At 34.3% G+C, this 12,547-nt stretch overlaps 1 protein-coding gene across 2 annotated transcripts in view; it reads left to right on the forward strand.

Moving 5' to 3' along the window:
• strn (striatin, calmodulin binding protein) overlaps positions 1–12,547 on the forward strand; it is a 42,773-nt gene that overhangs the window by 9,721 nt on the left and 20,505 nt on the right. For both annotated transcript variants that reach the window (XM_059529966.1, XM_059529965.1), the window contains exons 2-4: positions 9,623–9,726; positions 11,145–11,218; positions 11,500–11,581. In XM_059529966.1, coding sequence (XP_059385949.1) covers positions 9,623–9,726; positions 11,145–11,218; positions 11,500–11,581 — 260 coding nt within the window. The remainder of the gene's footprint in view (positions 1–9,622; positions 9,727–11,144; positions 11,219–11,499; positions 11,582–12,547) is intronic.

The raw sequence follows: 12,547 nt of genomic DNA on the forward strand, positions 1-12,547 counted from the left end.
TCAAAATAATCGTTAGTTGCAGCCCTAGTGTGTGTGTTTTGACTGGGAATGGAAGTGTTGTCAGACTGGCATGTCTGATGTTCTCACTGGTTGTGTGTGTACACATGAGTTTATTTCTATAGGGCTTTATCCAAAACTGATTGTGTCAAAGCAGCAAACTGGAAAATAGTCTTTCAGTAGTGCAAGAGGACAATAACAACGAGTCATTTTCCAGTTCATTGATGATTCAGTGATGCCAGTCAGTCAGCTAAGAAAGCCAAAGGTGACGGCGGCAAGGAACCAAAACTCTGTCGGTGACAGAAATGGAGAAAAAACCTTGGGAGAAACTAGGTTCAGTCGGGGGCCAGTTCTCCTCTGACCAGACCAAACTAGCATGGCATGAGCGTCTGGATGTCCATGTTCTGTCTGTCTGTCTCTCACAAACACAAGCTCAAGATATCTTCATGCTTTATTGGCTCGTGATTGTTGAAAGCTTTTACCTTGCAATGAGTGTCTAAATGGAACAACAGAGGATGTCGAACTGTCAAACTGAACAGTTAAACTTATCTACTCGCAAGCTACGCAACATCGCGTTCATAATCACTGATGAATCGCCTGCAATTATGAACGCAATATTGCGTAGCTTGTCAGTGAACAACGGCTCTGTGTGATAAATGCCGCTCCATCTGAAAAGCATGTGATGGAGATTTAGCGGTAATCACAGAACCAGATTTACTGACTAGATACAGATGATCATATCGTTAGATATATCGCCCAGCCCTAATATACACAAAAAATATTGGCCGATATATCAAAATCAGACTTTTTTTACTCCCTCGAAAAACCAGAACCATCACTAATGAAGAAGTGCACTAATGCTATTCTATTGAATTCTGCTTAAAAACAATAGGACGCTGTATTTAGGCTAGTATGTACTATGCAGTAAGCTGAATGCTAGTATTCCATTCTCAACATAAAACCATGTTCATGTGTTTCACTCACTCTTTTCCGGACTGTGCTGACAGGATGGTTGCAAGCGTCTCTGCTCTTGTCATGTGTGCGTGTTGGAGCATGTGAAAGCTTAGCGTGACCATCTGCGTGTGCCATCTGATCTGCAGCATGGAGGAGACTCTCTCAGGCTCTCTCAGGTTTCCTCCGTGTGTTGGGTGTGTTTCCCACAGGCTTCAGCTCGGGTTTGACATCAGCTCATTGCCTTATTTCCTTCTAAACCGCTCAAGTAGTGCACTAATCTGACCCTAATCTGCTCGCCTGCTCATTCCTGACAAACTCTTACTTCATGTGCTTTGAGTTCCAGCTAATAACCAGTTAACTCCCAGCTCAGACCAGGATTATTACAGTTAACTAGAACTACCTAAAACTCTTATGTTCATTGAAATAAAGCTGAAATACAATAAAATATTAATATTAGATTAAAAAATCTAAATTAAAATGAAAATTAGATGTGCTTGCTTGGCAACCAACTTAAATAAGCTGAAGTGATAAAATGAATAATGGAAATAAATAAAAACTGAAACTAAATCTAAAACTGGGAAAAAAGAAAAAAATTTAACCGAAATGTAATTTTAAAAATGAATAAAAGTTACAAAAGTGCATGACAAAATTACTAAAATTTTTATAAAAAACTGAAAATATAAAATTAAAAGCTAAATCAAAATATTATGTATTTTTATTATTAAAAATAAATAATAAATATTGTGTGTGTGTGTGTGTGTATGTATATATATATATATATACACACACACACACTATGATTTACACTTAAAACTAAAATATAAATTATAATAAATTAAACAGGCTTTGAATATTAATATAAAAATATATTAAAGTGTGTGTGTGTGTGTGTGTGTATAAAACAAAATATAAGTAAAATTAAAATTGCACTGGCTTGGACATGAGTGCTTCTGGTGCTTTAAACCCTGTGTTGTTGGGTTTTTTTTCCTCCTGGGAAAAGCAGTCATTTGGAGAAGCGTGCACCTCGTAAGAACCAGTGTGTCTGCTTTAGGTCCCAGCATGCTCTAGTAACGCCACCCGTGGTTGTTGTGTTCATGGCTCACAGCCCGTAAAAGCAAGTCTGTCCTTGTATAGTAAGGTATGTTCACCTGCCTGTTGTGTCAGGTAAACGGTGAAGGAGGAACGCCCTGCATCACACCTCACATCAGGAGGAGCCATGATCAGGGTTTATGATCATTTCACAATTTACCATCCCCAGCTTCCTTACAAGTCCCAAATAATGTACTAGACACTGTCCATTATGTACTCAAGTGTATGAAGTTTCATTACATGAAGTGTCTGGCATTGTGCACTTTTAGTGTGCACACACTACCTGCACTATTTCTCTTCTAGTGTAAATGCAATATAATAATGCATAAGTACGCAAATTGGAATGCACCCAATAATCAAAATAAAAAACACACGACTTAAGTATTGGGTAGAATCAACTATTTTAATGCATTATTTAGTAGTGCATAAAATAAAAGCATATTTATAATCAGTATTTATATTAACTGAGCTTGTTGCAATGCAAAAGATGAATTTGTTAAAACAGGCCTGTTTTGAAACAGCCTTTGTGACAATCATTGAACTTTTGTGACTCGCACTATTAGGCAAATGACTTGATTTTGGGACCAAAGATCTCATTTGAGGAGTGTGTGTGTGTGTGTGTGTGTGTGTTTGTTTGATTGTTGTCATCCATTATCAGAATCTAGACATGTTTACTTTAGATCTGGGTCGACAACATTGATTTCTCGATGTTAATTGATTCTCATTGAGATCCTGAAATCCCAAGAATTAATCGTTTAGTCCAGAGAGGACCAAATGCCATATCACAAAATAAAACACAAGATAAAAAAAGATACTTTTGCATTGTAAAAAAAAGTTTTTTTGATTAAATTGATTTATTAATTAAATGTTTTAATTATTTAAGAAATTATTAAATATTAGAAAATGTAGTCAGATATAATGCATTAAATTTTTGCCATCAACCAAGTTAAATATTTGGCCCTTTATATTAAAAAGTTTGGGAAACTGTGTTTTATTCTGTGTTGTTTACAGTTTGATACATGAACAAAACTTCACTAAACTAAACAATTTTTTAGTGCTGTAATGTTAGTTTGAATGAATGTTTAAATGCTTTGCATTGTAGAAAGTAGAAACATAATTATATCAGTAAAAAGTTGATAAAACTGCTGTTTGTGCAGTTTAAATATTTGTTAGCAACTCAAGTGTTGTTTGTCATATCTAAAAAAATAAATTACATTGTTTTTTTTACCATTTATTTGATGACATTACGGACAGGGTTCCCTGTTTACAGCTTTAGTTAAGTTCTCCTTAGATGAAAATTGACGTACTTTACCTGATACATATCCAATTAATTTATTTTGAGTCTAAATCAGATTATGTTTGTGGAATTGGTATGAACCGTGAAATCTGTGCTGATATTCAGTGCATATATGCAAGATGTATCACTGAGAAAATAGTGTTTAATTTTAGTTTAAGTGCTCAATTCTTTCATGTTAATAGGACTATTTCAGTTACAAAACCCCTTTCAATTTTAGTCAGATTGATTGAGGTGTTTACATGAAGGCCTTTCAGTCTGATTATTGCTTGTAAACTGATGCATACGCTGGGATGACACAAAACCATGCATATAGAGTAGAGGTCGGCCGATATATTTGGGGAAGTCGTGGCCAGAGGTGGGTAGTAACGAGTTACATTTACTTTGTTACATTTACTTGAGTAATTTTTTGGGGTAACGAATACTTTTCGGAGTATATTTAAAGATGGGTACTTTATACTCTTACTTGAGTAAATTTTTGGGGAAAAATCTGTACTTTTACTTCGTTACTGTGGGCGACGCTCCTCTCGTTACTTTATCTTAATGCAATAAATGTTATAAATGCTTCAGTTTATTCCAAACGCGCCGTCTACTTTTCTCTGGGCAATGAGCGATGCCCATTCGCGAATGATTCATTCTTTTGAGTCAATTGTTCAAAGGCTTGATCAAACCAATTGGCAAACGAGTGAATTGGTTCATGAATCATTCAGTTTGAATGAGTCGTTCAGTTCCCTGCCGCACGCGCTGAGCGTCTGAAGCGGTTCACTCAGAGTTGTAACGTTTAAGAACATCAGCAGCGTTGAAAACGTGGCTGGAACTGCACTGAATTGAAAGCAAATCTGCAAAGGCTATTTGCTAGTGATGGAGATCCTTATTAGATGAACACCGCGTGTGCTGTCTACTGTTTAACAGGTAATAACTTGGGCTACATTCGATTACAGTACACGATACCACTGTGACATTAGTTTGTTGTACGTGTGTGGCTTATAACAGAGGGGAGTCAAGTTGAATGCAGCTTCCAAAAGACAAAAAATAGCCGATTAAGATTTTATTAATTTTAATACAATCACACCGGTGCGAGTACGTTCAGCAAGTCATATTATCAGCTGCTAAATTCAGATCTGTGATTGCTCGCTGGCGCTGAGCCAGAGACAGACGCGTTTTTACAGCGCTGCGCATTATAACCAATCACACATGATTCTTTTGAGCTTATTAAAGCATTGGCCAATCAGAGGCGTTCAGATGAGTCATCACTGACGCTGATGCTTCGTTTACTCGCTCACTGACTGAATACCTCTTTCTGGCGAATTCTCTCGTCAGAAACAACAAAGTGCAGATACGAATCTTTAATTAAGATATTGATTTCACAGTGTTAACAGTTTCAGTGATTTTAATGGGAGTTTCTGAGAGTGATTGAAATCTAGACTGTGAGTGAAAATGATCTTTAATAATGTAAATGTTATTTGCTCTCTTTCTGAACAATGAAAGATTAGTTGCAATATTTATATCACATTAACTTTCAATGTTAAATTCACATTTAATATAAAGTCAGTCGTATTAAAAATATGTTATGGCATGACACCTATATCTGTTACTTAAGTAAACAGACAAGCTTTTATAATAAATTACATAAATTGGAGTAAAGGCTGATGAAATATATACATTTATACACGCACACATACATTACATACATTTTATCTATATATCTAAATAAGAATAGGCTCAGTATATATGACCCAAAGTAACTAGTAACTAACTACTTGAGTAGATTTTTTATCCGATACTCTTTTACTCTTACTCAAGTAACTATTCAAGACTAGTACTTTTACTTGAGTAAATATTTCTAGAAGTACTTTTACTTTTACTTGAGTACAGTTTTTGGGTACTCTACCCACCTCTGGTCGTGGCCTAATGGTTAGAGAGTCGGCATAACTTTATTACCGTATTGTTACTTAATAACTTAAATGCCTTGAATATTTGTTATATTTTACCCAGAAATCTAGCTGCATATTTATGCATTTATTTATGGAATTTATAATATAGCAAAAAATAGGGCAAGCAGTGTGTTAAAAAAAACTAATACAAATGATAAAATTGCATTTAAAAAGTACTTAGAAAATTAAAATCAAAAAAGTTAAATCGAAATATTAATAAAAACCAAAATAAATAGTGCAAGTAGTGTTTGGTAAAAAATAAAAAAATAAACTATTTGTTTATCATCTTTTCAAATTAAATTCAAATTAAAGATTTAATATTTCACCCAATATTTAAGTTTTGTATTTTTACTTAGATGCTTAGGAACATCTCGTTTTCCTTTTCTATACCATTTTATTTTATGGTATTTTTATATAGGAATTAAATTACATTATATACATCAGTGTGTTCAAAAAACGAATAAAACCAACAGAAGAGCGTAACTAAATTACTAAAAATAAAAAAGATTCAATTAAAATGAATTGTAATCTCTCTCAGAGCCATTTAAGCCTGTCTATGTAAAAACGATCCCTAACTTAAATATTTCACCAATTCCGATGATCTTTTCTGTAAGAATCCAGACTTCCTCTCTCTCAGAAAACCAGTGCTGATCTCCACATTGAGGAAATTCTGCTGTAGGGTGAATGCATGTGGGCGCTCAACTCAACCAAACACTTATAAAACCTATAAATGTTGATTTGTATTGCTAAGCACTGCTTCAGGCGTTGGCGAGGCCCTTTTAGCTGCGTTTTTGTTGGACACGTTCAAAGGGAAGATGACACACTGCTGATCCTCCCACACTTTCCTGACGTGCAACACCTGCCCTCGAGGAGCGCTCCTAAATCCATGCAGACTGCCTCCTCACTATTAAGACCACACAGACCGTTAACTGACCCTCGAAGTAGTGCATGTTCTGGCCAGCAGACGCCATTAGAGGATATCCTGTGTAGGATCGTACAGGCATCCAAATGAGCGTCTATTTTGTGCGGTAACCCTGAGCTCATTCATTCATCTTGCCTGCTTTGTGGTCGACTCATTTGTTTTGTTCTTCAGGCTCTGTAAATAAACTCATATTTTTCAGTTCTGCCTGATAGCTTATGTCAACTCATATTTTATTTTGAATTCCTGGACTCATCTCCATTATTCAGTTGTCTCCGTTTAACGGTTGTGACTAATAAGTGATGCAGAACTCTTAAACAGAGTAACAGGAAGGCAAACGCTTTAATGCATTCTTATCTACCGTCAGCTTTTACCAAATATTAACTTAGTTTTTAAAAAGTCTTTGAATATCGAATAATCATTTAATTTCACTGTGCCAATTTTTTGAGTTCTTTGTGAAGGCATCTGCTCGACTGCTGACTGCAGATAAGAGCGCGGGAACAGTTGAGCGCTCAGTCATTTCTAACCGACCACAGCTTGCTCAAGCAGAATGAAAGCGTTGAACACACACACACACACACACACACGCTGTTGCTCAACTGAGCTGCTGTGAGTCTGCTTTACCCGTCACAACGCTGCCAGTGCATCTGGTTTTCTTGCCGCACGTAACCACAAGTCTTTGTCTGAACGTTACCTCCAGTTGTGCGCTCAGATTACTGAACATTTATGGATACTGATGTTGCACTTAATATTTTGCATAAGGAAAATGAAAAATATTTTTTAAGAATAACAGTAAGGTTAGCATTGCTTAATGCATTATCTAACATAAACAAAAAAATGAGGTGTGTGTGTGTATTAATTAACTTTTAATTTAGTCTCACTGGTAAAGACCTTTTTTTAATTTAAACCCAAAACAAACACTGAACGCTGATTAAGAAACCTCTTATTGAATGTGTGTTGATTGTGTTGTGTGGATTGTACAACTATGCAGTGGTTGCCTTTAATTTCACCTCTTTTAATTTAAGGCTAATTCTATGTAGTTTCAACCCAATTCAGAAACAAAAGCTAAATGCTGATGTGTGTATCATCTGTGCTTGTACTGAATGTAGGCTACTTACTGTGCAGTTACTGACGTTCATTTCAGATGGATACGGTTATTGTTTTTCAATAGCCAAAAGCTATTTTAAATACCAAATAAACATCTTGTTTATGCACACTTTCCTTCTTTCTTGTTTGTTACTTAAAGATAAAAAAAAATCTACTAGTGTTCATTTTTAGTTCGTTAACTAACATACAAATGAAATAAAAGTGTTATTGGGCTTTCACATTGATGCTGGTATAATTGATTAATGCAAAAAAAATGTCACACACATTTTCACTCGAAAACTGTCTTTAGTGTCTTTGTGTAAATCCGAGTCTCTGTTTGTGTTTGTGTGTGAAGTTAAGCTGGTTTTGTGCATCTGTGTGAAGGTGTTTGCTTTACAGAACTTGATAAAGCTGAGACATTTTTAAAAATGTATTTTAATATTATTTCAGATAATAATTTTTTAAATATATTTTGAATTTCATTTTCTGTTTTCATTTTAATTTTAGTTAAAATTGTTGTATTTTTTTTTTTTTATATAACTATAGTTTTAGTTTTTAACTTTAAAAATGAGAAAATTTTAAATTGGCAAATAGGTTTTTCGGTGAATGTTTATTTTATTGTGTTTTTATGGTTTTAGTTTTAGTTATTCACAAAATTACCAAATTAAAATATAAAAAAACATTGATCATTTTTATTGTAATAAAAAATAATTTTATTTGTTTATATATTAAAATTAAATTAAATTAAAATGAAATGCATGCATTTAGCAGACGCTTTTATCCTAAGTGACTTACAGTAAATTCAGGCTAACAATTTTTACTTATCATTTAAGTTTTAAGTTTTAGCTTTTATTTTTAGTTTATTTGAATTATTTCAGTTTAAATCAAATGAAAATGAGAAATGTTAAATTGGCAACTGACTAAAATAAAATAAGTTTCATTATTATTTATTTCTTTATTGATTAGTATTTTTTAGAATACTAACCTTCACTGAAAACACTGCTTTTTTCATAAATTTCACAAATAATGACAAAGAATCTACAAGTACGCCTACTGTATACTAGCTTGGTAAAATCATTTTAACAGTGTGGTTTCAATAGTTTTAAATCATTACGCATCAGTCATTTCCTTCACTTGTGGTGTAAACACAATAATGAAGAGCCAGTCAGATGCGTGCTCTTCCAGAGATGTGGGTCCTCCAGCGTTTCTCTGCAGGCATGTCAAGAGACGCCTGTCTGGAGGCGAGTGGACCCACCCACGTCACTGCACTATTTCTGAATTCACACGCTTTTCTTGCTTTCCAACTCTTCCTCCGGGGAGAAAATACAAGATACGTCAGCTGGAATCACCCAGTTTAGTGTGGCTTTAATCCGATCTTATTATTATCAAATAATACGTCATTAATATCCCTGTTATGATGGACACGACTGCACTTCGATCTGGCCTTGGTTCCCATCGCATTACAGCATTCTGGCTGTGTGTGTAAAGTGTGTAAGTTGACAGAATATACGTCATAAAAGCATCCAATCAGGTTATGACGTATCTTTCGGTTCAGTGTTGATAATAACTTACTAATAATAAGCTTATGTTGATCTGATTGTGTTTCTGTCCTGAACAGACTTGTGAATCGACAGTAACATGTATATATGTAGACATATAGACATATTTTTTTATAAATGAACAAAGAAACAGCGAGTAACACATTGTGCAATTTTGAAGTACAAAGATTGAAATTGTATCTTCTTGTAAAACGTAATCCAATAATCTTTGGTTTATTTTACAACTTTGAAAAATATATATATTTTTTTTGTTACAGTGTAATGAAAATCCTTCTGTTTTTCCGATTTATTATATTTATATATATTTTTTAAATCGGCATGAATTAATTTCAGTACAACACATGCTACAATGATGTATAGTAATTGTCATTTGGAATAATTAAAATAATTTCATAAATTATGAATGTCAGTTGTTTTATTTTTTTAACTGGTATATTTTTTTACTATTATATAATTGTTTTTATTCAATTGAAAAATCGTTTTTACACTAATTAAAACATTATTTTTTATTTTATTTTTTATTGGCATGAATTAAAAAAATACTTTTTTTTTTTGTTGGTGAAAAAAATCAGTTGGTGTAAATGAAAAGTTTTTTTTTTTTTTATTGTCTGGAATAAAGAAAAAAGTGCTTCATTGTCAATTCAAATAATGTTACAAATGGTCTTTCACAGGCATATCTTCATGGAAATTTCTCTAATGTAATAAAAATCATTATTTCTAGGCCGATTTCTAGCTCTATATAAATAATGAATATATATATATATATATGTGTGTGTGTGTTTTATTGCAGGCTCAGATTGCGTTCCTGCAGGGAGAGAGGAAAGGCCAGGAGAACCTGAAGAAGGATCTGGTGAGACGGATAAAGATGCTGGAATACGCTCTCAAACAGGAGCGGTCAGTAAACACACATCTTAATCATTATTATGTGCCTGATTGCTGTTTGAAGCTTATTTGATGATGAGTTCCCGTGATTCCTCACGATGAGGCACTGCTCCATTTATACACATCCACTGTCATTCAGACTCAGGGAAACCTCGGAGAACACAGCGAATAATTACAGACCCTAGATTCAGTGCTTTCTGTCAGGACTTCATCAAGAAGCAGCTTCTTTCTTCTTAAAGTTCCCCAGCTTTAATACTGAATTCATCTGATGTGTGTCACTGGTGTGTGCTTTATGGCTTTGAATCAAGCTCATTTAAGCTGAATTTACACTCAAAACTATCCTTAAAATATTATTAGATTTGCTGTTTTCTGTCTTTTTCTCCTTAAATCTACTTCTTGTAGCTGTCGTTTTAATTGATTTAACTATTGATTGTTTTTTTTTGTTTTTTTACGGTTAATTGGATGAAAAAGTGCAATAAAAAATGAATATGCATTTAAAAATGTTTTTAATAAATTAAATGTATTAATATTTTACTAAATAATTACATTTTATCATTTTTAATTTTGAAAAATATTCAATTTATAATTAAAATGAATATATATTTTAATTGTAACCAATTTAAACAAATACTTATCATTTATATTTTAGAAATTATTTAAAATAAACAGTCTTTTAAAATAATTATTGAATATATGTGTAACATTGCAATCTGATGTGTGTCACAGTTTTCATTTAATCTGAATTTAGTCAAATCTGTCTGTGGTTAATAGATTAATTCATCGTTTAATCTATTGGTTATTTCTCTGATTAACTGGAAGAAAGAGTGCAATTGAAAAACTAAAATGAAAATGTATTAAAAAAATAATTTCAACTTAATAATTAATAAAATTAATTAATTAATACAAAACAAAATAAAAATTAACAGAATTAATCTTTGATACATTATTTGTTTTCTTTTTTTCACTCCTTATGTCTTTAAATCACGAGTATTATCATAAATAACTATTATTTTGTTAATCAGTTAATCTTTTGATTATTCCTCAGAATAACCAAATGAAAAAGCATAATTTTATTTTCTGTATTTATATTTTAAAAACATCCTGCCCATGTTCTTCTTTAATGCACTGTTTATACTGCTGTCAAATTAATATATTTATTTATTTATTGACATGCAAGCTGTCTGGACAGTTTTCATGCAAAAAGCAAATCCTCATGTTTTATTATTACTAACAGAAGCATGTAAGTTATGCATCAGATTTGGCAGAAGTGCATTAATGTTTGGTTTGAGGAATGTGAGGTGATTCCTGGAGTTGAGTCTGATTTTCCATGGCACTCAGCTGATCCCATCAAGACTTCTCACATTCGGGGAATTTATAGACTGTTCCCAGACGAGGAAGCGTTGACCCTGCTCTGTGTGTGTCCTCCTCAGAGCCAAACACCACAAGCTGAAGTACGGGACGGAGCTGCACCAGGGGGACATGAAGCCGCCCATCTACGACTCTGGTAAACACCCGCATCGCCCTGATCACAGATCCTGCAGCCAGAAACACTGTAGATGTAGATTATAACTCCAGGTGTTCTGTGCTTGCTTGTGACACTTTCTGTTTGGCCCAAAATTATTATTATTATTTTAAAATAAAAATAAGACAACCACAAAATAAAATCTAAATAAGAAATGCTACTAGTGTGATGTTTTATTTTAAGTTTGTAAATTGTGTTTGAAAAACTGTGTATATATAGTCTGTGAGTGACAGGCATCTGTCTGTCTGACCTTTGACCTTTAGATGAGGGGAACGAGAACGAGGCTCTTCCTGAACCACCCAACAGTCAGCTGAGCTGGAAACAGGGACGACAACTGCTGAGACAGTGAGTGACACACACACACACACACTCACACACATACACACACGCACAAACACACATGCTCACACACACACACTCACACACATGCTCACACACACAAGCTCACACACAAACACACACACACACACACGCATACACACCAGGGGCGAGGCTACATAAGGGCCAGGGTGGCACTGGCCCACTCAAACTGACGGCTGGCCCACCCAATCAGAACAGACAAAAAAAAAAAGAAAGAAATGTGGGAAAGCCGAAAAACAAATCATGCATATGTGACATACTGAACACTTAAACACGTACATGAAGTTTCATAAAAAAATAACTACTGTAGAGCGAAAACCTTTTCATATAATTGCCTTACTGCAACAGCCAATCAATGAGCTTATTAGTACTGTTTAGCCAATCGCGTATTGTGGGGGGTGGGAAGATGAGTTTACGTCTGCTAGTGAAGTAAACTTTTAACACTCATGACACAAGACGAGCATGTCGAAACAGACATCTTTAATTAAATATATAAAAAAAAACAAGAACATAACCTGAAACATCAACATCAACCCGGGCTAATCGTTGAGAAAAGCAACATACCAGCTGATTTATCCACACTTGATGAACCACCTGCTCTGCCCTATTTACGGAGTAATATTTCATTTACGCCAGTTTTCGCGAAAAATAAATTCTAGCAAATCTAGTCTTTTTGCTGCTAAGTGGTACACAAAGTTTTGACGTGTCCCCCACACTTTTAATATCATGGAAATTTGTCCCCCGCACCTTTTCAGAAGGCGATATGAACATCACGGAGAGCTAAGCTCTCCTGCAATGTGTGTTTCATTCATGCTCGAAGCTGGAGCGCGCTCTCGCGCTAAAAGTCATAACAGGAAACTCCTTATATGGACAACAGCGTCCAGCTATCGCTGTATAGATACAGTCGGCATCTAGTCATAGCTGGGGGCGTGGCGAGGGCGGAGTCGGCGT

The sequence above is a fragment of the Carassius carassius genome, chromosome 38 (genome assembly GCF_963082965.1).
Source record: "Carassius carassius chromosome 38, fCarCar2.1, whole genome shotgun sequence".
NCBI classification, from domain to species: Eukaryota; Metazoa; Chordata; class Actinopteri; order Cypriniformes; family Cyprinidae; genus Carassius; species Carassius carassius.